Source organism: Triticum aestivum, chromosome 2D, assembly GCF_018294505.1.
Source record: "Triticum aestivum cultivar Chinese Spring chromosome 2D, IWGSC CS RefSeq v2.1, whole genome shotgun sequence".
Taxonomy (NCBI): Eukaryota; Viridiplantae; Streptophyta; class Magnoliopsida; order Poales; family Poaceae; genus Triticum; species Triticum aestivum.
Genome location: NC_057799.1, coordinates 449253420 through 449278839, shown reverse-complemented (window position 1 = coordinate 449278839; position 25420 = coordinate 449253420). Strand labels below are relative to the sequence as shown.

The 25420-nt window shown below is 48.8% G+C and overlaps 3 protein-coding genes across 3 annotated transcripts; 1 reads left to right on the top strand and 2 right to left on the bottom strand.

The window, feature by feature from the left end:
- The first annotated feature begins 4852 nt into the window (after positions 1-4852).
- LOC123053759 (haloacid dehalogenase-like hydrolase domain-containing protein At4g39970) lies at positions 4853-7879 on the top strand. The gene is made up of 11 exons (XM_044477305.1): positions 4853-5349; positions 5698-5791; positions 5919-5963; positions 6034-6084; positions 6283-6357; positions 6458-6491; positions 6966-7021; positions 7111-7170; positions 7243-7302; positions 7377-7423; positions 7492-7879. The coding sequence occupies exons 1-11, from the start codon at positions 4961-4963 to the stop codon at positions 7538-7540; spliced, it is 960 nt and encodes a 319-aa protein (XP_044333240.1). The 5' UTR covers positions 4853-4960; the 3' UTR covers positions 7541-7879.
- On the bottom strand, positions 7877-10313 carry LOC123053758 (uncharacterized). Its single transcript, XM_044477303.1, has 3 exons — positions 9889-10313; positions 8747-9256; positions 7877-8656 (listed from the first exon to the last, which is right to left on the bottom strand). Exons 1-3 carry the CDS (start codon positions 9956-9958, stop codon positions 8103-8105), a joined length of 1134 nt encoding a protein of 377 aa, XP_044333238.1. The 5' UTR covers positions 9959-10313; the 3' UTR covers positions 7877-8102.
- Positions 10314-17999: 7686 nt separating this feature from the next.
- LOC543492 (chitinase 5) lies at positions 18000-19038 on the bottom strand. Its single transcript, XM_044472452.1, has 2 exons — positions 18672-19038; positions 18000-18569 (listed from the first exon to the last, which is right to left on the bottom strand). Exons 1-2 carry the CDS (start codon positions 18958-18960, stop codon positions 18166-18168), a joined length of 693 nt encoding a protein of 230 aa, XP_044328387.1. The 5' UTR covers positions 18961-19038; the 3' UTR covers positions 18000-18165.
- Between the last annotated feature and the right edge of the window lie 6382 nt (positions 19039-25420).

The following is a 25420-nucleotide window of genomic DNA, read 5'->3' as shown; positions in this document are numbered from 1 at the left end:
AGTGCTAAATTTACGGAAAACATCGGTATCCATAAAAGATTTAACACAATCAAACTTAGGTGTTATACCTGACTCCTTACCTTCGTCGAGATCCCAATCTTCAGAGTTGCGTTTAATTCTTTCCAATAAATCCCATTTGAATTCAATAGTCTTCATCATAAAAGAACCAGTACAAGAAGTATCGAGCATGGAGCGATTGTTGTCAGAAAGCCGAGCATAAAATTTTTGAATAATCATTTCTCTTGAGAGCTCATGATTGGGGCATGAATATAACATTGACTTAAGCCTCCCCCAAGCTTGAGCGATGCTTTCTCCTTCGCGAGGCCAAAAATTATATATATAATTACGATCACGATGAACAAGATGCATAGGATAAAACTTCTGATGAAATTCCAATTTCAATCGTTTGTAGTCCCATGATCCCATATCATCACATAGCCTATACCATGTCAATGCATCTCCCTTCAAAGATAAAGGGAAGACCTTCTTCTTGATAACATCATCGGGCATACCTGCAAGCTTAAATAATCCACAAACTTCATCCACATAGATTAAGTGTAAATCGGGATGCAATGTTCCATCTCCTGCAAAAGGATTAGCTAGCAGTTTCTCTATCATACCCGAAGGAATTTCAAAGTAAACATTTTCAGTAGGTTCAGTAGGTTGAGGAGCAACTTTTGCTCTACTGGTCGGGGTGAAGATACCCCGAACAAGCCCCTCAAAGGATTACTTTCCATAGTAACAAGTGACAGTAAATTTCAGCACACTATATAAATTTTTCCTTACCAAATTCCACCTACCAAAGGCGCTTCACTCCCCGGCAACGGCGCCAGAAAAGAGTCTTGATGACCCACAAGTATAGGGGATCTATCGTAGTCCTTTCGATAAGTAAGAGTGTCGAACCCAACGAGGAGCAGAAGGAAATGATAAGCGGTTTTCAGCAAGGTATTCTCTGCAAGCACTGAAATTATCGGTAACAGATAGTTTTGTGATAAGGTAATTTGTAACGGGTAACAAGTAACAAGTGTAAATAAAGTGCAGCAAGATGGCCCAATCCTTTTTGTAGCAAAGGACAAGCCTGGACAAACTCTTATATAGAGAAAAGCGCTCCCGAGGACACATGGGAATTATCGTCAAGCTAGTTTTCATCACGTTCATATGATTCGCGTTCGGTACTTTGATAATTTGATATGTGGGTGGACCGGTGCTTGGGTGCTGTCCTTACTTGGACAAGCATCCCACTTATGATTAACTCCTATTGCAAGCATCCGCAACTACAAAAGAAGTATTAAGGTAAACCTAACCATAGCATGAAACATATGGATCCAAATCAGCCCCTTACGAAGCAATGCATAAACTAGGGTTTAAGCTTCTGTCACTCTAGCAACCCATCATCTACTTATTACTTCCCAATGCCTTCCTCTAGGCCCAAATAATGGTGAAGTGTCATGTAGTCGACGTTCACATAACACCACTAGAGGAGAGACAACATACATCTCATCAAAATATCGAACAAATACCAAATTCACATGACTACTAAGAGCAAGACTTCTCCCATGTCCTCAGGAACAAACATAACTACTCGCAAAGCATATTCATGTTCATAATCAGAGGGGTATTAATATGCATAATGGATCTGAACATTTAATCCTCCACCAAATAAACCAACTAGCATCAACTACAAAGAGTGATCAACACTACTAGCAACCTACAGGTACCAATCTGAGGCTTTGGGACAAATATTTGATACAAGAGATGAACTAGGGTTTGAGAGGAAATGGTGCTAGTGAAGATGGTGATGGAGATTGGGCCCCTCCCGATGAGAGGAGCGTTGGTGATGACGATGGCGATGATTTCCCCCTCCCGGAGGGAAGTTTCCCTGGCAGAACAGCTCCGCCGGAGCCCTAGATTGGTTCCGCCAAGGTTCCGCCTCGTGGCGGCGGAGTTTCTTCCCGAAAGCTTGCTTATGATTTTTTCTCGGACGAAAGACTTCATATAGCAGAAGATGGGCACCGGAGGGCCACCAGGGGGCCCACGAGGCATGGGGGCGTGCCCAGGGTGTAGGCGTGCCTCCCACCCTCGTGGCCATGGTGTGCCCCCCTCTGGTATTTTCTTCGTCCAGTATTTTTTATAAATTCCAAAAATGACTTCCGTGAAGTTTCAGGACTTTTGGAGCTGTGCAGAATAGGTCTCTAATATTTGCTCCTTTTCCAGCCCAGAATTCCAGCTGCCGGCATTCTCCCTCTTTATGTAAACTTGTAAAATAAGAGAGAATAGGCATAAGTATTGTGACATAATGTGTAATAATAGCCCATACTGCAATAAATATCGATATAAAAGCATGATGCAAAATGGACGTATCATCCATTCATTCTTCACAAAGCTTTCCAACTCTGGATGTCGCTCCCACATGAGCTCATATCTGAAAGATGAGTTCTTCCTGTTCTGTGACGCTTCGTCCGAGAGCTTAAGCACAATTGGCCCATGATCCGAGCATACAGAAGATATATTTTCGAGCTCTACTAATGGGAAAAGGGTATTCCACGCCGCGTCCGCCACCTCTCGGTCCAGTCAGACCCTGGTATAAGAGCCCCCAGCGACTCTTTTCTCGAAAGTCCACATTCTTCCTTTGAAACCCAAGTCTATCAACCCACAAACATCAAGTGCATCCCTAAACCCTTGCATTTGGCCATGCGCTCTCAGGTTGACTCCATCGTGCTCGGCTTGCACTAGAACTTCATTAAAATCGCCAAAAACCATCCACGGCAGGTTAGAAACTCCCACAATGGAACAAAGAGTATCCCAAGTTTCATAGCGTTCCATAACCTGGGCTTCACCATAGATGCACGTCAAACGCCATGGTGCTGGCCCCAGCTCAAGAATAGTGCAGTCTATGTGGTACTTAGAGTAACCAACAATATCAAGCTTTATTTCATCATTCCAGAAAATTACAAGACCTCCACTCCTACCAGAACTCCCTACCGCAAAAGCATTATTGAAACCAAAATACTGAGCTAAAATCTCGGCACGTGCTCTTGGTAATTGTGTTTCAACTAAGCACAACACGGCCGGGGTAAATTTGGCGGTGAAACTCACGCACCTCTCGGACTGTCGCGGGGTTACCCAAACCGCGACAGTTCCAACAGGAGGAATTCATTGGGACCGGCGGTCCTCTGAGCTGGAGGCCGCCTCAAACATAGGATCTGACTGAAAATCTCCCCCCATCACTTCCACCTCGCTCCCATCTTGCCTCCTCCTCTTGATAAGCTGAAATTTTCCTGGGGTACTAGTAGCGGGGTCTACCACTGGGGCTGGTATTCCTCCCTCTATCATCAAAACAGTATTCGCTACCTTAACCGCCAGATTGGGGACGGGCTGCCCCCTGATGTTCAGAGACCCATCTGCCGAAACTAGTCTCTTCCGGACGTTACTTCCTTTTTGCTCCTCCTGAACCTGAGTATAATCCATTGCCGAAGGGCCTCCATCAACATGTCCAGACCGGTTGAAACTCGCCACACCCCTAGCTCTCCCCTCTACACCACCCCTCCCAGTTCTACCTCCTCGTTCTCCCCTTCCTCCCCCTCTTCCTCTATCCACTCCGTTCCTTCCACGGCCGCCCATTAAGCTATCATTAACTGGTTCAGGGACCCAAAGCAGCCAATCTCCCCACTCAAAAGACTTGGGTTCGTGCACCCCGTCGCCACATTCATCAGCTAGATGACCCATCAAGCCACACACAAAGCAGAAGTCCGGCAGCTTTTCACAAAACACTCCATACCTGATGCTATCTTTTAGAGTAATGGGCACAAACCGAACCAGCGGTACATCAACATCCAAAAATACCCGTGCTCTCAAAGTACTTGCCGGGGTAATGCGCCCCTCGTTGACCACCACTGTAAAAGGCGGTTCACCCACCTTTGCTGCAACTCTCTCCGCCAATTGCTTCTTCCTCTTTAGACCATTTGGGAGGCCCTTGATCCTCGCCCAGACTGGTATTTTGTTTAACTTGTAGCTCGTAACATCATAGTAACCATCATACTCCTGGATTACCACTAGTGCTCTACGAAACAACCAAGGCCCCCCATCCATAATTCTTCTCCAGTCTCCCAGGCAGTGACATTGTACCAAAAACAAGTTCGGACCCTTGATGCTGAAAGTTACACCCTGCGAGGCAGACCACGCATTACGCATCTGATTAAGAAGCGTCGAGTGACTGAAAGGTCGTGTAGTATGGGAACAAGCCCAACCAGCGAACATCCTTGATAAGATCCTCCACTTCTTCCGAAAAAAACAAGATCCTCTTCCTCTTCACCATGAAGTTTCAATCCTGTAAAACGATCAGCAAGCTCTGGCTCTGGTCCATCGAAATAATCGTAGTATTCCTCTTCCAGGTTCTGTTCCTGAACCCTAGCCCTACCTGCCTCCTCCGCATCCGCATCCTCCTCCACCTCTACTCCTTCTCCCTCCTGGACATCCTGCCTCCCAATATTGGCTTCCACATCGGCCTCAACTGCGTTGGCCTCGCCCTCCCTACCTCTCGTCCCATCTCCTCCCTTCCCCTGCATTCCAACTGAAACCACGCCCGCTATGACAGACGCCCTCCGCCTTGGCACAAAGGTAGGACTCACCGAGGACCAAGAGATCTCAGCCGCCGGAGACTTTTTTGGTGGACTCTGGCGTGCGTCGCCAGAGGAGATCGGGTACCCTAGAGAAACCCTAGGGAAAAACTAAACATGGGGTCAAAACTGTGCGTTGTCTGCTTGCTGCTTGAGATCACACCACTTCAAGGACCGCACCTGTCTACAGGCCCAAGTGAAGGGAACAGTTTGGGAATTATTTCCCTCCTCTCATACGCGATAAGAAAGACACCACGGCGAAAAAGTGGCAGGTAGATAAGCAGCCATTCTCGAACCATTCGCGCCTATTCCGTTCCATCTCCTGATCTCCGTTCGCATCTCCGATGCCTCCCATGGGCATGGCGTCCACTTCCCTTCTCGCCCCCACCTCCTTCGCCCCGGCCGCCGTCGCTGCCACGGCTCGCCGCAGCTTCTTCAGCCACCGCCCCCCTTCCAGCCTCCCCGCGGTCCGCCTCCGCCTCACCCGCACGTCCTCGCTCGTCGCCTCCGCCTCGGCCTCCCCGCCGCGGTCGCTCGACGCCCTGATCTTCGACTGCGACGGCGTCATACTGGAGTCGGAGCACCTCCACCGGCAGGCCTACAACGACGCCTTCGCGCACTTCGGGGTCCGCTGCCCGCCCGCGGCCGACGCCGACACGCCGCTGTACTGGGACGAGGCCTTCTATGACGACCTCCAGAACCGCATCGGCGGCGGGAAGCCCAAGATGCGATGGTACGTCACCGCCCGCAAGCTTGACGATTCCTTCGCGTGTGGCATTCCGCGTGTGATATTTTGCCTCGGTAATTGCGCTTTGATTGAGTTTGCGATCAGCCTCCCACCATTTGTTGCTGGCATTTCGATTTCACAATCTGAATTCTTGCTTACCTGCATTATATGCAGGATGCAGTTGGTCATTAGAATGGTGTGCAAAGTTTAATGTTTCGAAAAAAAATGTGGCAAATAGTTTGAATGGGAATAAGTGATGTTGCAGGGCAGGGCATGCTAGGGTCCACATGCTGTTTAAGTAGTTGATGATTAGCGTGTGGATATTGGTTCTGAATTGGTTTCAATATTTTCCAGGTACTTTGGAGAAAATGGGTGGCCTACTTCAAAGATATTGGAGACAGCACCTTCAAGTGACGAAGACAGGGAGAAGTTAGTTGACGTTATTCAGGTCAGATTTCTTATGTCCTTGGTTCTAAATCAAATGCATTAGCTCCTCATTATCCTTTTTCAAGAAGTACAAATGCTTCGAACCATGTCTAAGAATCCATGAATTTTACAGAAGTACATTTTTGCAGGACTGGAAAACAGAGAGGTACAAAGCAATAATCAAATCTGGAACTGTAAGTGAAGTGTATACGTTGAGAAATTCTTACTCATCATCTCATACTGATTTTCAGCTCTGTATGCTAGGTGGAGCCTAGACCTGGTGTTTTGCGGCTGATGGATGAAGTTAAGGGTGCGGTAATACTTACTGGAAGATCTATTGTGCTTTGTGCTAGTGTTTTCGTCATGCAGTAAACTGCTTTGGAACATATAATATATTTCACTTAATCGTTTTTGTAGTGTACACTTGGTGAATTCTTATTTAATGTTCCTATTAAATTACAATAGTATGGGGCTATTTAAAAAAAATGAGGTGACTTTGGTATAATGGTGTAGGGCATCAAGCTTGCTGTTTGCTCTGCGGCAACTAAAAGTTCAGTGGTGTTGTGTCTTGAAAATCTTCTTGGACTTGTAAGTTGCATTTGACTCATGTTGTGTTTCTTATATTTCTGACATGAATTTCATTTTCTCGGTTGAGATTCCATTTCTTTACAATTGTATGGTTTTATAGGAAAGATTCAATGGTCTGGACTGCTTCCTCGCCGGTATAGTTCTGGTTGTTTTTACTTCTTTGATCATGTTTACCATGGTTGTTTTTAGGGTTTTTAAAAAAAATTGAAGGTAGATTATGTTCTACCGTATATATTTCAAAACAGGTTGTTGTTTTGAGGTTAACTGGCAAAGATCACCAAAATGTGAATCAGCGTGCAGGATTGTCTTTACAAAGTTTTCATACCAGCCATCCTAGTTGTTTTTTTGTTTTACAATTTTGTATTAGTTCAAATAAAATATTACAATGGCCAGTGACACGGTCAAGAAAAAGAAGAAATCAGTGAAATGAATAATATAAAGTCTAGTAAAGGTTGAGATGTGTTTTAGCTTACATTTTTCACCCGGCTAAGGCCAGATCCTATTTGAATGCACATGCAATTATTTGTTGTTTGGTGGGTGGCTATATTCTGAAAGCTATGATAAGTGATTCCATGGCATTCAAAATTCTTGATCGTTTCATATTGCAGGCGATGATGTTAAAATGAAAAAACCCGATCCATCGATATATATTACAGCAGCAAAGGTAGTGAGCACAACTGGAGCAGATCATGTTGAACTTTACTTGAGATTTTTCCAAATTGGTCGGGTTAACGACTTAATTGTTCGATGCAGAAACTAGGTTTGGAAAGCAAGAACTGCCTTGTAGTAGAAGACAGTGTCATTGGACTACAAGTAGGTCTTCCAATTTTTTATTTAACTTACTAAACGTACGCTTTTGAACACGAGATGCCTTTCTTTTGATAGGCAGCAAAAGGAGCAGGAATGTCATGTATAATAACATACACACCTTCAACTGCTAACCAAGTAAGATCAAGCTTAGCTACAAATTAGTGCTCAGTTCAACATCCCAGGTGCTTGATCTCCTGAATTTTCTGTAGGATTTCAAGGATGCAATTGCAACCTATCCCGACCTTAGTAATGTGAGGTAGGTAGTGATTTTGCCTCTTTTAGTCTCTTTTCATCAGGTAAACCACATCTGTTAATTATTTACAGGCTTGAGGACCTGAAGCTACTGCTCCAAGAATCTCTCGTCACTGGATAGTGGAATTTCCTGCTTTCCACGGTCCTTTTTCTGCTGGTGGCGATGCAATCCACGCAGGGGTTGGATGATCCCCACTAATTCATTCACCTCCACAATCCCTCTACTAAATCACTGCTCGGTTAAACGTCTTGCCCCTCACCCAATCTCGTCACTGAATTGTGCAATTTTGCTGTTACAGTGTAGCGGCAATAGTTTGGAGTTACAACAACGACATGCCAAACTGAATTTACAGTAGAACACATGTACTGACAGGGGCACATACTCAGCATTTCATACGCAGAGAAAGTGATCTGAAAAGGAAAAGTGAGAAAAAAAACGTAACATTGCAGCTGTTGGTGATGTTTCCAGCCGATTACGGTGGTACTGTTTGCAGTGAATCATGATCAATCTGTTGAGGCAATGTTAAGTCTGTTGTCACGCAACAACTATCATCTCATTCTCAGCAGTCAATTTTCCGCTTCCGAGCCGCTCTCTCCCGAGAAACTCACATTCTAGCAGCACACATAAGCACGGGCTCCCAACTCATCAAGAAAAAAAAAAGCACCGGCTCCTGCGAGGCGCATCAGCGGAGCAACCGGCGAGCATGCGGGTGCGAAACACTGACGAGGGAGACGTCGTCGACGACGGGGCCACAGAGCGTGCCGCTGCGGTCGGACGCGGTGTGGTAGCCCGTGCTGTAGAACACCACCCGGGTGCTGTTCCCCTCCGCCTTGAAGTCGAGCTTGTCGCGCACGTGGCCGCCGGTGCCGTGGGACTCGTACGACACGCGCTTGCTCCCGTACGCCGTGGCCACCTGCACGCTCATGGGCGACGCCGCGCACCTGTTGCCGGCGTCGCCCACCGAGAACTGCAGCCTGTAGGACCTGCCGGGCACGGTGGCCACCTCCTGCAGCAGCGCCACCTCCACGCCGGCCACCAGCTCCACGGCGCGGGAGCCGTGCGGCACCCGGAAGTGCGCCGCGTCGATGTACTTGACCACCTTGGAGTGGGACATGATCGCCCACCCCGGCAGCGGCGACGTGGCGTCCTCGTCCATGGGCGGCACCAGCACCCCCCACGGCGACCCCGGGGTCATGTACGGCCCCTCCTCGAAGTCCCCGTTGATCAGCATGTTCTCTGCACATGTCATACAGGCGTAGAGTAGTAAGAAGTCCGTAACGTAATGAGATTTTGTAGATATAGTGAACGATATCGTGTGTATCTTACGGTGGGTGGCGTGGGGAGGGTTGAGCATTCTGATGGCGACGGCGTCGACGATGGGGCCGCAGGCGGGGTCGTCCACCTGGTCGTCCCCGTGGTGGATGATGAGCGACACGACGCCCTGCTGGGCCTTGAAGGCCCAGGCGTACGAGTCCCAGCCGCTGCTGGTGTACACCGTCTGGACGGGGAGCTCGCCGCCGGAGACGTCGCCGGGGACGATCGACACGCGCAGCTTCTCGGACTGGGCGCAGGTGCGCGCCGCGCTGAAGGTGACGGAGTAGTACTTGCCCCGCGTCACGCTGAGCTGGTGCTCGATCGAGGATTCCGTGCCCAGCCGCACGGCGTGCCTGCCCTCAGGCACTACGAGGACCATGTGGTCCTGCTTCGCGCCGCACTCGATGTACTCCACGAACCCGGTGGCCTTCCAGTGCGGGATCGCGTACTTCCCCGTCACCCTCGAGCCGTTCATCTGCGACCTGTTCGGCGCCTGCTCGAAGTTCCCGTTCAGCAGCGGGCCTGCAGGTTTGCATTACTGTCAGATCATCTCAGGTTTGTACTCCCTCCGTTCTTAAATATTTGTTTTTCTAGACATATTTTAGAGTGTAGATTCATTCATTTTGCTCCGTATGTAGTCATTTGTTGAAATGTCTAGAAAGACAAATATTTAGAAACGGAGGGAGTAGTATTCAGTAATTGTACTAGAAAAAAGAGGCTGTAACTCGCGACACGGTAAAGCAACGCTGTTACTGTACCAAGAGAAGTAACTGGGGCCTCTAGACCTCGCATGATATGATTCTTCAGCAGTAAACTAGCCCGACACGCGTAAGAATGCAGAGGCCCTGACTTGAATCACGGAGCTACTAGCAAGTCGACACTAGCATTGCTGGGAAATGATACACTCGTTCTGACAGTAATGCACCCAATTAAACAACAATGTAGTACACATAAAACAAGGTGATCGTATTGTCCTTCAGGCATGCTAACACAACCGGAACAGTACGATCTGTGCCGCTAGTACTAACAGCTTGAGAAATCCGTAAGAACATCAAGAAGGATAAAGATGCAGTAATTTACTGTCAAAAAGCGGATGCAGTAATTGACAGACGAACGTAGAAACTGTAATTAATCATGCATGGAGGGGCTCTCACCGTCTCCGCCCGACGCAGCAGCTCGAGCAGCCGCGCAGACGAGCAAGAACAGGGCGCCGTTGAGCACCATCTCCCCAGCTATGAGCCTACCGACGTAGGAGTACAGCTCTCTCCTCTGCTTCGTGACTGGATGGAACAGAGCTGTCGATCACGGAGTTACTTAACCGGGAGGGTGCCATCTGGCTCCACTTATAGGCCGACCGTCGAGGCGTCTGGCCAGTTCGGCGCCGCGGAATGCGCCGGGGCACGAGCAAGGTGGGCTTCGCCTCGATCATCGTCCGCCTCTCTCTGATTCGATCGGTTCAATATGAAAGTTGATCCATCATCACAAACCAGGATCGCAACAGCATTCCATTTCCTCCTGCGTGCGACCACGTGGACTGTCGCTGTATGCCTGTATCTGTGATATTCTGGGTTGCCGCAATCACTGCATATGGAAGTCGGAACGGAAGGTTCCGCTTATTCCCTTGGTCGGCCGGCGCACGCGCAGCTTGGGGCTTGGGGCTTGGGTGGGGATTCTGGCTGGGCTCGTGGCGACTGGGGAAGGCGCACCTGCACGCGCAGGGTCGAGAAGGCCGTCGGTGGTACTGTGGCGGGCATCTTGCCAGAGGCGAAACGGGGTGACAGGTGCAGTTCAGTCTGGGTAGGGTCTCAACTGGGAACCATGGTGACTAGGGACGGATCACCTGCGTTGACCCTGCTCACATGGCCACTCTGTTCCTTTGTCAACGCTCCTCCGTGCCGCGTGTCAAGGGATGGCCATGGCAATTGCAGAGCGAGGCGGACAGGGTCGGCCGGAGATCAGGCTCAAACTGGCTGGAGGCTACAATAGCTATATGTAAGTTATTTATTGAGTACAAAGAAAATGAAACAAATAGGACGACGATAACTACCACACATGCCTTGCGGTCCCTCTCACATGCCTACGTGTGGGCAAAATGCATAACGCACACACGACCTCTCTCAGCCACCTACCTCACGGTCCCGCGCGTCCAGCGTGACAGTCACCACGCGTCCCTGCAGTTGCCATGGTCCGAACCCTCTTCAATGTCCGTTTACCTACAGTTGCCATGTCGCTGAACTACAGTTGCCATGTCGGACAACTACAGTTGCCATGGTTGCTCAACTGCAGTTGTCATCTCAGGTCAAGTGTCAGATGCCATTTTGGACAACTGCAGCTGTTGTCATGTATGGTCTGATTTACTATAGTTGTCATGATTTGAAAACTTTAGAGGTTGCCACCTACTAACACTAAGCAGTTGCCATGTATGGTCTGGTTTACTACAGTTGCCATGATTTAAAAACCTTAGGAGTTGCCACCTACTAACATTAGGCAGTTGTCGTGTAACGCTACAAAGAGACATGGCAAAACAACATGTTCGGGTAAAAGAGAGAGTTGTCATCTGCTTGCAAGCACACTAGGGCAGTTGTCGTGTACCCCTGCAAAATATATGGCAACTGACATATTCAGGTAAAAAAAAGAGAGAGAGTTGTCATCTGCTTACAAGCACACTAGGGTAGTTGCCATGTACACTGCAAAACGCATGGCAACTGGCAGCTTGGGTGTGGGAGGGGAGACGGGCGTGTGGGCGAGATGGCAAATGCCCACACAACAGCCCTTGTGCGTGAGTGAAAACTGGCGTGTGGGCGAACTGCTAAACGCTCACACATCGGCCCCTCCATGTGGTGAAACGGACGTGTGGGCGACCGGGTGAATGCCCACACACTAGCCCTTGTGCGTGAGTGAAAACGGGCGTGTGGGCGAACTGCTAAACGCCCACACATTGGCCCCTCCGTGTGGTGAAACGGACGTGAGCCCAGTCCTACATGCCACCACAAACATGCCAAGATTCGTGCACCCACAAACGGACGCGGATCCACGCGTGTGGGCGAAATGCAAACGCCCACACGTGTGGACGTTAGTGTTTCCGAACAAATAACCATGTAGTACAAGACTACAATAGCTATAGGTGAGTTGGCCGAATTTACAATTTGGGTAGGTTGATTCTGTGGGAGGAGCAGTGGTTGGAGGAGGAGGAAGAAGAAGAAGGATGACTGTCGAATCTTAATCCAACAGCCCACAAAATTGGCTTACCCAAAATATATATTCAGGCGACTTACGTATAGCCCCAGTCCCAAACAAAGGCACACTTTATATTGTGGTGATGGTTGTCGGATTCAGGGTTCCGCAGACCCTTGAGAGGTTCGAACTCTGGGGTGCGTGCGAAGAACTCTCTCTTCCCAGTCTGCCTGCTCAACGATTCCACAGCCTAGCTCGACGAACCCTAGGGACAAGAGACGCAGCAGTTATCCTGGTTCGGGCCACCTTGCGGTGTAATACCCTACTCCAGCTTTGTGGTCGATTGCCTCGAGGGGCTAAGGATGAACTAGTACAGTGGATTAACAGCCTCAGGAGGTGAGGTGATGTGGTTCGGGTGGAATTGATCCATGCCCTCTATGGTGGTGGCAAGTCCTATTTATAGTGGCCTTGGTCCTCTTCCCAAATGTAGGCGGGAAGGGATCCTACAACGGCCAAATTTGAAGGGAACAACTAGTACAAGCTATCCTGACAAAAGTAGTCTTCGCCTGCAAAGGGCTCTGGTGGTGACGCCACGGTGGGCTCCGTGATGACCTCCGTCCTGCCGTCCTGGCGGTCTTAGGCTTGTTGCACCGATATGGAAACCTTTGCTTGATCCCTCGGGACTCCGCGCCTGCGCTTGCCTCCTTAGCACCAAAGAGGAAGCTGGTACACTATGCCCGCTGGCGCCCGCCTGCCCTTGGTCGTCATAGCTCACGTCATGTGAACCTCACGAGGTGCACCTTGCATTGATATCTCCGCTCCTCAGGAGCCAGCCTAGTGAGGCCGCCCCCAGGAAGGTCTTGGTGCCGTCCGCCTCGCGAGGCTTGGCCCCTCACGAGGGTCATGAGTTATTGCTGGTGAAGCTAGGTCGTACCGGGCTGTTGATGGAGCCACGCCGTGGGCCGCAGGCAAGCAAGTCTGGGTACCCCCGTTCCCAGGACGCCGACAGTAGCCCCCAGGCCCAAGGTGCGCTCGAACTTGGCTTCGAGGCGAAGCCAAAGGGCAAGTGCGGAGCGCCGCGGGCCCTAACCGCCTGCGGCCTTGGTCGACGCGTGGCGATTGATGGGACATGTGCACCCCCACTTTCCCACGCAGCCTTGATATTCACAGAGTTTGGCGGCCACCATTGCCGGCTCAGCTTCGTCTTCATTGCTTGCTGCGCGCTCCCTTGGCTCCTCCACCTTCTCAGCTCCGATGCCAGCGTCGGTCCTCCCCTTCCGACATGTCGCCGAGGATGACGAGGAATAAGAGCGGGAAGGCCCGCGCCCCGATCGAATCCCCGCCGGCCTTCGAGCCCGCCCTCGAGCGGTCGACGGTGGTCAGTCGGGAGATGCTGGACAAGATCCGCCCGGCGCTTGCCGCCAGTTCCAATGAATGGAATGCGATGGTGGCTTGGCCTGCTTCCCGCGCCATGGTCGACATGGCGGCCACCGAGATCCCCATTCATCTCCACGCCCTCCTGGCAGGCCTGATTCCCCCTTCTCTGCTTTCTTCAACGCTATAATCTCGCATTACCAAGTCCACGCGCTGCATCTAGATCCCCAATCCATTATTCTCCTTGCTGTCTTCGCCTTCGTCTGTGAGGCCGTGATGGGCATCACTCCCTCCGTGGCCTTGTTTCGCCATTTCTTCTCGCTTCATCTGACCGATGCACGTCAGTGCTCGGGGTGCGTGACCTTCCAGGCTGTGGCGGCGACGGCCGGCTCAGGGATCGACTTCGAGCTCTCGCCAGTTGTAAGTGGATTCCGGAAGCGGTGGGTGTTCGTGGACGTCGGGGTGCTCAACTCCCTACTCTTGCTTCCCCGGGCGCTGGCAGTACCCAACTCCGGGTGGGTGCACAGGAAGCTTGCCGACCCTCGGCCGGCCCACGTCTGGCGCCGGCTGACTAGGTTGAAGGAGCTTGGGGCGACGGCGCCCATGATGGTGAAGGAGTTCATCCAGTGCCGTATTGCCCCTCTCCAGTGCCACTCTCGACCAATGTGGACCCTTGCCTGCAGCAAGGACCCCATGAGGCTCCACGCGCCCGCGCCTCCTCCCGTGGCGCTGTGCACTGTGCTTGAGCTTCTGATGGGCGATCCGGAGCCAGCCACGCTCCCAGAGGAGGGCTGCCTCTTATACTGTTGCTCGAACAAGGTGGAGTTCGTGAGGCAGATGCCCCTCTTTGACGAGTGGGGGTTGTGCCAAGCTGGGCTTGAGGGGCCCCGCGAGAACCCTGTCCTCATGGTTCCTCTGCCTGTTGTCCCTGTGGCGCACGCCCCGGAAGTGGATGCAGGGGGGTGGGCGCCGCCGGGTGCTGCGAGGGCGGCTGCTGACGAAGCGACGCAGCCCGGTGCTCCTGAGATGGCAGCCCCCGAAGCTCGGGTGAGTTGCCCTGAGGGGGCGATCGAGGTGCTGGCGCGACCCGAGGCTCACGAGGTCACCGCCCATGAAGCTCGGGGGAGCAGTCCCGAGGTGGTGGCCGGAGAACTGACGCAGCTCGGGGCTCCCGAGGTCGCCACCCCAGGGGCCCCGCTGCCCGACCCAGGTGCTGCCAGCCGCGCCCCAGGCTTCGGCCAACTGCGCCTGAACTTCGAGGCACGCCACAAAAGGAAGGGGCCTCCCAGCTGCAGTGGTGACGCCTACCGGCTGCTGAAGCAGAGGAAGTACATAGCCGTAGACGAGTAAGTGCCTTTTAATCAGTTTTTCTGTGTGCTGCAACCTTTGTTGACAATGGCTCTTCAGGATCCCTTCGGCCACGCCAGCAAGATCTCCTGAGGAGCGGCCTCCACAAGTCCTCGGCTTGCCCCTCGTCTCGAGCTCCCTCCTCCGGTCCACCGTGCGCACCGCAGGGCCTGCCCTGGGGGCGAACACGCCGACGGGAGGCCTTGATCCCGCGTTCCTGTCGTCGGTCCTTCATGGCCTACCCTGGGGTACAGTTGAAGGAAATATGCCCTAGAGGCAATAATAAAGTTGTTATTTATATTTCCTTATATCATGATAAATGTTTATTATTCATGCTAGAATTGTATTAACTGGAAACTTAGTACATGTGTGAATACATAGACAAAACAGAGTGTCCCTAGTATGCCTCTACTTGACTAGCTCGTTAATCAAATATGGTTATGTTTCCTGACCATAGACATGTGTTGTCATTTGATGAATGGGATCACATTATTAGAGAATGATGTGATGGACAAGACCCATCCGTTAGCTTAGCATAATGATCGTTTAGTTTTATTGCTATTGCTTTCATCATGACTTATACATGTTCCTCTAACTATGAGATTATGCAACTCCCGAATACCGGAGGAACACCTTGTGTGCTATCAAACGTCACAACGTAACTGGGTGATTATAAAGATGCTCTACATATGTCTTCGAAGGTGTTTGTTGGGTTGGCATAGATGGAGATTAGGATTTGTCACTCCGTGTATCGGAGAGGTATCTCTGGGCCCTCTCGGTAATGCACATCACTATAAGCCTTGCAAGCAATGTGACTAATGAGTTAGTCACGGGATGATGCATTACGGAACAAGTAAATAGACTTACCGGTAACGAGATTGAACTAGGTATGATGATACCGACAATCGAATCTCGGGCAAGTAACATACAATGACAAAGGGAACAACGTACGTTGTTATGCGGTTTGACCGATAAAGATATTCGTAGAATATGTAGGAGCCAATATGAGCATCCAGGTTCCGCTATTGGTTATTGACCGGAGATGTGTCTCGATCATGTCTACATAGTTCTCGAACCCGTAGGGTCCGCACGCTTAACGTTCGATGACGATTTGTATTATGAGTTATGTGATTTGATGACCGAAGTTTGTTCGGAGTCCCGGATGAGATCACGAACATGACGAGGAGTCTCGAAATGGTCGAGAGGTATAGATTCATATATAGGACAATGGTATTTGGACACCGAAAGTGTTCTGGGTGATACTGGGTCACCGGAAGGGGTTCCGGGCAACCCCTGGCAAAGATATGGGCTTAATGGGCCAAGTAAGAGAACATTATGTGAACGTACTTGATTTTCTGTAATTTTTTAAGATTTTTCTGGGCATGTTGGTTTTTGAACAAAATTTAAATTTTTTGAGCATTCAAACAAGATTGCATGGGCTGCTAACATTTTGTTTTTTGTTTAGGGGTATTTTGGTATTTTCCACCCTCATATTTCTATCATACCGTAAAGATACATCATCAAGTATGTTTGAGGCATTTTATCTAGAGGCATAGCACAGATGGGGCATTTTATCAATTGCAATATAAGATGGGGCATTTTGGCTGGGGCAGAGCAAAGGTAGGGCAAAATCTCAAGTAAAAATATAAACTTAAAGGAATGGCACAAGAGCAAAAGCAGCCAGGTCAAGAAGGAAGCCCAACAAGAAAAGCCCATGATAGTAGAGGGTCGAGGGATATGAATGATTGATCTTTTCACAATGAGGTATGGACTGACTCACTCCCTCTCATAGTCCATCATGGATCCATGGACCAAAGGTTACCAATCCTATCCCTCTCACGTACCATCTCAATCTAGAAGAGGTTGCATCTTATGTGGATGCTGACCGCTATGTTTGGCTTGGTGATTTACTGTATTTTTTGTTTGTATGCCTTGAAACATCTTGCATGAATAAACATATTTTGTTCCACTAAAACAAACCTACCATCTCAAGGAAAACCTTGGTCATTTGTCAAGAACCCCTAGCCCCTATAAAGGACCCAAGGGCCTGTAACTCACTCAGTATCACTTGAATAAAAATCAAGGGGGAGGAGCACTGAAGCTTCAAGCCTCGTCCAGAGAGCTCTAGGGTAGTGTCCGAGGAGCCTCATTCAACTCGGATCGACACTGAGAAAGAGAAGTTTAGAGAGCATGTCGAGTAGCCTCGTTTGACTTGGGCCTGCCACTGAACCTCCCCCGACGCCTTATTAACATAAGACCATGTCACGCTTCGTCGAGTCGACTGGACCATTCATAAAACATTGATGACTTAATCTTATCATGTACTCCCTCCATTCCCAAATATAAGTCTTTCTAGAGATTCAAATAAGTGGCTACATACGGAGCAAAATGAGTGAATCTACATTCTAAAATATATCTACATGCATCCGTATGTTGTAATCCATTTGAAATGTCTAAAAAGACTTATATTTAGGAACGGAGGGAGTATGACAAACTTCACTATAAGGTCATCGTACAGACCCCCCAATTAAAATATTCGTTGCGCTTGCTAGACTAATGATATCCGCAATAATCTCGATTTTGACCATGTTGATAACACACCCCGAATCACCATGTTGTTTTCCTACAACAACAATGAAATATTGGAAATCATTTATATGAAATTGTTAAAATCATTGTACTAAAATAATTGTAATTTCTGGAGTAGAATATTTTTAAGCACTTTTATGAAATAGTTGAATTAATCTTTTTTAGTAGTGCAAAACACTTTTTTGAAATAATTTAAATTTCTGCAATAATGAAATATTTGATACTTCCTCCGTTTCAGTTTACAAGTCCTGCGCGTATACCTAGGTTGCCAATTTTATCACCCTAATATAAACTATATAACACAAAAATTATACTGTTTGAAAATAGAACATCTGAAGTTTATATTAGTATATTTTTTGTAATATATGATTTGTATTTGGTTGGTCAAATTGACGACCTAGGGGTACGCGCACGCCCTGAGAGAGAGGGAGTATCACTTTCTGAAGTAAAAATAATAATTCATGAATACACATGCATTTGCGTATCTTTCCATTGATAGGTAGAAAAGGTAGTACAACAAATGGAAGAGGAGGGCGCGGAGGAGGGGGGGGGGAGGGTTACTACTCGGCGTGAACAATGAACTGCGCGGCTATTACCGTGAGCAGAACAGAGCAAAGGGGTTGCTCAGGCCCGAAACGAAGGGAAAACTAGGGGGGGGGGGGGGGTGGATCAAAAACAATGAATAGTTAAAGTAGTGAAAAACAACTTTGCTGAAAAAAGTAGAATCACTTCTCCGAAATAATCAAAAACTCTGGAATAATGAAATGTTGGCAGCATTTGGATGCTGTCAAGAAATGTTTATTTATTATGTTTATATTACCGATATATGAATACAGAAATCCAAATTACATATACAGAATATAGAGATGATCCCAGAATACACAGGGAGGTAGAGCTGTAAGTACGAGCATCGTCTGAAATAATGTTTTCGCGCGTCGATCAAGAATCTAGCAAGTGAGGTTGTTCCCCGGGTCGACCCCGAACTGCTTGCAGTACTCCACGTAGTAGTTCGCCCGCGCGTTCATCGCCGGCGCGTTCCCGCCGTTGCACTCGCCACTGTTGATTTTCCTGCTCGTCTCGCCGAACCCCTGCGGCACGACCTGATGCACGTTGGTCATCCAGAACCAGAACGCCGCCTGGAACGTCAACGCCGGGTCCTGCGCCACCTTCTCCGGGTTGTCGAGCCCGTTGAAGCCGAGCTTCTGCCCCGCCGCCCCGTAGTTGTAGTTCCACGTCAGCTGCAGCGGCCCGCGCCCGTAGTACGCCTTCCCCGAGGTACACGGCCACAGCGGGTAATTCGTGTCGCAGTAGTTCTGGCTCGCCCCGTCCTTCTCCTCGATGTAGCACATGTCTGTACACAAGTAACAAGTTACATCGACAGCTTAATTATGGAGAGCTAATTAAAGTTTAAACTCGTCTAGTGTTGGTATATGAGTGCTTTCGTTTAGCTTACATCCAGTCTCGTGGGTGAAGTGGGCGAAGAAGGCGGCTATCTCCCTCTTGCCGTCGTCGCTGGTGCCGCCTTTCCCGAAGTCGGGGTTCGCCTGGGCGCCGTCCAGGAAAAACTGGCGCGTGTAAAAGCTCTTGCCGGGGCACCCGCCGTCGGCGGCCTGGGACTTGATCCCGTCGAAGAACGCGTCGGTGACGACGCTCTCCACGGGATCGCCGCTCGCCAGTCCGGCGCCAGATAGGACTACTGCTGCTAGCCCGAGAGCCAGGATCGCCATGGGCGACTTCGCCATGTCGAATCAACAATCAAGGTTTGCTTGTTGAGGCCCTCGTAGCTGCTTGCTTACGAGGTGACTGTGCATGGCAAGGCGCGGTGGCAAGCCGTTTATATAGACACAGCAAGTTTGATCTTGTGGACGACTAGGGCGTCAAGGTTGGACTAGATCAAACCGACCCTCGTTCAAAGAATCACGCGGCTCGTCGACTATCAGACTTTTCTTTGCAGAGTCATGGTTCCAAGCTTAGGCACTGTTTGTTTGGATTTTTGCTTCTGCTTTTACAGTTTTTTTACTTTGACCAAAAAACCATAAAAGCTTTTAAATAAGTGTTTTTTAGCTTTTATTGCTTTTGGAGCACCAAAAGCCATAAAAGCTCAAAAAACACATATTTAGAAACTTTTATAATTTTTGGACCAAAGTAAAAAGGCTGGTCCAGCTCCGGTGAAACAGAGTGAGTAGCCCTTCTCCTCCTCTCGCGACCGCGCGCCCCCACGGGCGACCGGTCGCGCCCCGATTCCCCTTCCGCCAGCTCTCCCTCTCTCCCCCTCCCCGCCGCCGTCGCTGGCGTTCGCCGCCGGGCCTGGCCCGGGCGACGCTGGTGGCGGCGGCCCTCGGCCATTCCCCTCTCGGTTGCTCTCCGGCGCGGGGCGGAGGGCGCCGAGGGGTGCTCCCTAGGCGGCGGCGGCCGACGTGGTGGCGGGGCTTGCTGGCGCGGCGCGGGAGATCGGCTGGACGGCGGCATCGCCGTTGGCGGCGGGGTGGCGCGGCCAGGCAGCGCCCGCTCGGCCCAGATCTGGGCCCTTCGGGCCCCATCTGGGTCTGGGCGGGCCGACGGCGGGGCAGGTCGGCGGCGTGGCTTCCAGGAGGCGGGGGAGCGGCGATGGGCATTGGGGTGCTAGTGGTGCTGGCGCCGCCCTGCTGCAGCGTGGCCGGCGGGGCTTAGCGGGCTCGATTCGGGCCTGGCCGGGCCAGGGGTGGCCCGGTATGCCCTGCTGCTGCGTCCGGACGGCGACCGCGACGGTGCTGGAGGCACGAGCCTCCTGCACGACGGCGGAGGAGGTGGTTCCCTCCCGCGCGGCTACGGCGCTGGTGCTCCCGTCGACCAACGCTCCTCTCCTCGTCTCTTAGCCTCGTGGTGGTGATCTCAGTGAGGCGGCGTGGGTGGCGTTGCGACCGCGGTGGCGCGTGGGTGGGCGGCGAGCTGGCTGGTTGGCTCCGATCCGGTTGGGCGGTGGGTTTGGAGTTGGGAGAAATCCTTGCCAGGTCTTCCGGCTCCGATGCGGTGACGCCTGCGGGTGCCATCATTCCTCCCTGGAGGGTGTCGGTGGTCTTCATTCCCTCTACCCTCCGCGTGCCCGGGGAAACCCTAGGACACGTCCGGACAGCAGCAGCGTCGGCGTCGCATTCCTTCCTGGAGGTGCTGTACGCGGAGGATCGGAGCCTAGGATCGTAGTGGGTGGATTTCGGAGTGCGCCGCGGTAGTGGGTCATCCGCGCTTTGTCGAGCTGCCGGTGTTGGCATTGTTTCTTCTTCTTTTTTTTGGCTTGTTGTGCTGCTCGCCATAGCATTTGCTTTGTAATCGGTGTTGGTGTTTTGGAATACAAAGCGGGGGAAACCCTTTTTCGATAAGTAAAAAGGCTGCAAAAGCAGAAGTAAAAGCCTACCAAGGTCTTATTCTGATGTGTACCCTGCACGCCCTTGCACTTGTTGTCGCGCTGTACGAGAGTTCGGCAGGTTCAGACCAAATACTCGTCGTGTTGATCGGGGAATCAATCCCAGCCCCGGCGTGCTGCTCCCTCCAAGTTCCATCTTTTTTCCATGTCGGTGCTTGGTAGCTAGTGCCGTTACCCTTCTGGTACGTTTATTGTGCATTTGTGCTCACCGCTCAGTTGTCATTTCTTCTCTCTGCGCGGCCAGGAGTGAGTTACGCATGCATATCCGGGTTCACGGAAGCTTCACAGAAAGCGCGAATTTGTTGGTACCCAGCAAGACAGCAGAAAACAGCTTGATCAGTCTAGAAACGAAGACTTTTCATGTCAAATCCATTGTGGAAATGATGGGTCATTCGACGGGTAAAGTAGGCACTAGTTGCTGGCGAAGATTACTGAGAATATCTACAACCCTATTTGCAAATCATCACATTCTACGATTACATGCAACGTGAAATTACTTTAAATTTTCGCCGGGAACCGTCCTTATTGTTCCGACCGTGTCCATGTATGGCGGCTGGCTGCACCTCTTAGATTGGAGGTGCAGTCTTTGGCAAGGTAGAGTAGGACATGGCACATGCACCGGCTCATGATACTCGAGGCGCCAAAGTCTCTCATACCCTACTCTTCCTCATCGAAGTTCGGAGCCTACACAACACCAGTGGATGTTAGATTGACGATTGATTCGTCGTGGTCGGAGGCCGACATGTCCACCACGACGCGGCTGGGGAGCCAGGGTTGTCGAGCACCCGTTGCGGCGTCGGAGAGTGCGACTCAGCCTCGCCGACGTCTGGCGTGAGGGTTGTCACGACCTCCCACGCCTGCTAGCACTGTGCCATATTTGCGTCGGACGTGAAGTGGTTGTGCACCTTCGCCTCGACGCACTAACGAAGCGGTTCCGCATCTGCCAAGGCGCTCGTATGCCGGATGGACCGCACCACCTTCGGCGAGGCAGCGGCGACGCGCCTCGCACCGGATCCATGCGTCATTTGCGCGGACACAATGGATTCTCTCGGATGGAGTTCGATCGTTGTCAGGAATACTCCTCCCAGGAGCGACAGAGCGCAATGCAGACAACCATCTCCTCCTCGGGGCCGCATGCACGAGTTTCCAGTGAACGGATCAGAAGGTGTAGGACTCGGATCCGTTGTCCACCATGCGAGAGAAGGACTGAGATCGCTAGAAATGAGCTTGGGGGCGGAGGGGAGGAGGGCGAGTGGAGTGGTGTGAAATGCGGCTAGGGTTTCCTCCCAAGTGCGAATAGGGTTGAATATATGTCGGATCAGGTGGGGCACAATGGGTCAGACCAGACGTGGCGGGCGCGCCCAGGCGTCCCGTATTTTCCCCGATATAGGCTAAATATGAGGGTTGCTGGTCAGTTCGGACGTTCAGACCGGATTTGCCGTGTTCGATTGAGTGGCAATTTTACGTCCGATCAGTGTCCGAGCAGCCCGCCCAGATGTTTGGGTCGGATATAGGGGCCGGTTGTAAATGCTCTAACCAGAAGAAGACATGTTTTCTCATGTGGCAGTCATAGACAAGAACAAAAGTGATGTTTCTTTTTTATGAGAAATAATCCATAATATTAATTAAGAATAATAGTTTTACAATTGTTCATTACAGGCTTACATCAGTCACCAAACTATAAGTAAACCATCATTACGAATATCAAAACAATACTATCTTCGTAGATTTATTGGTCCTCTTTATATTTTGGATCAAACTTTGACCAATGATTTAAAAAAATGTTAACGTATGGCATAAAAATTACTATTTTTGGATTCGTATTTGAATATAATTTTTAATGATACTATTTTTTGTAACACATGTTAACATTTTGTTAATTAAATCCATGGTCAAAATTTGGCACAAAATGCTTGTAGTCTTCGCTGGGTGTTTCACGGACCTAGTTGTAATTTTTATTACCTCTGGTGTTCTTTGTACTGCCATGATTAAAGATGAATAGATTGAAAGTTTCTCAAAAAAAGATACAAAATACTTTTTTTATATGATAATACGTGTCTCATTAATAAATAAAGATTTAGTTACAAGGGACGTAAACATCGACATTACAAGACTGAAAAGATAGGATAATCATATGCAAAAAACCAGTGCATGTCCCTCATCACTAAGGAAAAGGAGACAGATCACCACTTCACCCGAGCTCGACGCGGCTCCATCGCTGATCAACAGCTTTACGGATCTCCGAAGTAGTTTACCTGAAGCAGAATCATTGCCGTTGAAAGAATCAGACCGGGGCAACATGTCCGAACACGTAATCGAACTCGAGAACTGACACCCCCGCACGACTACGACGTCGGAGGAGGAAACCATAACTGTCAACATCCAACCAGAAATCCAGCACAAGATGCACCATCTTCGAGCTCTCACTTGCGTGTAGACAACCGTCTGCGCGTACTCCTGGACGACAAAACCTCTCTGCCCTACCATGCCGTCGGAGACAATGCCGCAGGAACGGGGACAGAGCAGAAGGATAGACACACCTGATGGAGTCGCCGCCGCCTCGCCGGCATCATCCATGAACCCTAACGCTACTAATCTGAAGGATCGGCAAACACAGATACCATCAACTCTGAGATGTTGGCATGAAGGGCACCGCCGGTGTGGGAGTGGAGTTGAGACAGATTTATTCGTCCGGGCGCCACTCCAACGGCGCACCACGACCTCAGACTTGAGACAGATTTATTCGTCCGGTGAAGATCAGTGGAAGAAGATCGCCTCAGGGACCAATAAATCAGGATGGAGATAGTAATTCGCTATCTCATACGCCATCATGTTTGCGTGTCTGCTAGTCTGATCAAATTAAAACTCCGCTGATCCCTTTAATTACCTTCCGGATTCAGTCCCCTAGCCAGATTTACAGGAGAAGGTTTTACCTATCCGACTGGATACAGAACCGGATATCGGATACCAAAATCGAATTTGAAGTCTAGCATATGGTACACACATTATCGGAGGATACCGGATAATCCGTTTACAAGATCAGATTATCCTTTTTTTAAGAAACCTAAGATCGGATTATCCGATCAGGCAAATTCGGAAAAATCTGTTTTCACTCCAATGGCATGCGGCCTTGTCCTACAAAAGCCCACTAGTGCCACGTATCTATCATAGCCCAAGAGCATCTCCACGGCAACTATATCACGCATTAAGCGAGTCCCTAGAAAGTCTCGCTGAAGGTTCTAAGGTAATTGGGCCAGCCCATTCGCGCGTGGATTATTAGAGTAAAAAGGGGAATAGGAAAGGGGAGAGAACCAGGCATAGATCCATAGTCTTCAGAGTGATCAGGCATGCTTCTAGCCACTCCGTCCAAGTACTTTTCGTGGTAAGTAGTAGGGGCACGTCCTACATGAGGCCATTTGACCTGGGTTTTTTCTTCTTTTTTCTTCGTTTTTCATTCCTTTTGCATTTTGTTTCTTCGGTTTTACTTTTTCATTGGTTTATTTTGTTTCTTTTTCAGTTTTCTTTGTTCTTTTGGTTTTTATTATACAGTTTTTGTATATGTTAAATACATTTTTCTAATATAGGTCTACAATTTTTCCAATACAAATTTAACATTTTGCAATACATGGTCAGCATTTTTTGTATACACATTTTCAAATGCTTGCTTAACATTTTTTAAATACAAGTTTAATATTATACATGGTCAACATTTTTTATGCAAATTTAACTTTTTTTTTGAATACTTGTTAACATTTAATAAATTCAGTATTAACATTTATTTAACATAGGGTCAACATTTTTTCTAAACACATTTAACATTTTGTAAATTCTTGATTAACATTTTTCAAATACTTGTTCAACATTTTTTCAAATGCTTGATTAACATTTTTATATACACAATCAAATTTTCCCTTCATTTTTCTAATACATGGTCAACTTTTTCTATATACGCATTTAAAATTTTCCAAATGCTTTATTAACATTTTTTCAAATACTTGTCAACATTTTCTCAAATGGTTGATTAATATTTTGATATACATGATCAAATTTTTTTCATCAATTTTTAATACATGGCCAACATTTTTTCTATACGCATTTAACATTTTCCAAATGCTTGAATAATATTTTCAAATACTTGTTCAATAATTTTTTCAAATGCTTGATTAGCCATTTTTATATACATTATTTAAAAATTCATCATTTTATAATACATGGTCAACATTTTTCTCTATACAGATTTAGCATTTTCCAAACGCTCGGTTATCATTTTTCAAATAATTGTCAACATTTTTTTAAATGCTTGAATAATTTTTTATATACATGATAAAAAAAATCGTCATCTTTAATACATGGTCAACATTTTTTTTATACGCATTTAATAGTATTTAAATGCCTGATTAATGTTTTTCAAATACTTACTTATATATTTTTTAAATGGTTGATTAATTTTTTAAATACACGATCAATTTTTAATACATTTTTCTTATACGTGATAAACATTTATCTCTATGCACATTTAACATTTTTCAAATGCTTCCGCAGCATTTTGAAATGTTTTAATAGATTGTTTTGTAATATATATATTTATAATATTTTAAAGTATAAACAAATGTAAAATAGAAAAAAACAAAAAGAAAAAACGTAAAACAACAGAAAATGGAGGCTGTTGCGTCCCGCGCGGCTGGGCCGGACCATCTGGAGCTGCCCCGGCGAGGCTTCCCTCTGTCTCGTTGGTGGTTCCTATCTGCCGCGTAGGTCGCTATTCATGTGATATTAAGCGGGAAGAATTTCAATCGATTCTG

Bases quoted from the DNA above. Each gene is read 5' to 3' on its own strand.
- LOC543492 (XM_044472452.1), bottom strand. From the start codon at position 18,960: ATGGCGAAGTCGCCCATGGCGATCCTGGCTCTCGGGCTAGCAGCAGTA. The intron at 18,570-18,671 runs GTAAGCTAAACG...ACTTGTGTACAG, and splicing joins CTTCACCCACGAGACTGGAT to ACATGTGCTACATCGAGGAG.
- LOC123053759 (XM_044477305.1), top strand. From the start codon at position 4,961: ATGCCTCCCATGGGCATGGCGTCCACTTCCCTTCTCGCCCCCACCTCC. The intron at 5,964-6,033 runs GTAAGTGAAGTG...TCTGTATGCTAG, and splicing joins CAATAATCAAATCTGGAACT to GTGGAGCCTAGACCTGGTGT. The intron at 6,085-6,282 runs GTAATACTTACT...ATAATGGTGTAG, and splicing joins TGGATGAAGTTAAGGGTGCG to GGCATCAAGCTTGCTGTTTG.
- LOC123053758 (XM_044477303.1), bottom strand. From the start codon at position 9,958: ATGGTGCTCAACGGCGCCCTGTTCTTGCTCGTCTGCGCGGCTGCTCGA. The intron at 9,257-9,888 runs GTGAGAGCCCCT...GCAAACCTGCAG, and splicing joins TGCTGCGTCGGGCGGAGACG to GCCCGCTGCTGAACGGGAAC. The intron at 8,657-8,746 runs GTAAGATACACA...TGACATGTGCAG, and splicing joins CCCTCCCCACGCCACCCACC to AGAACATGCTGATCAACGGG.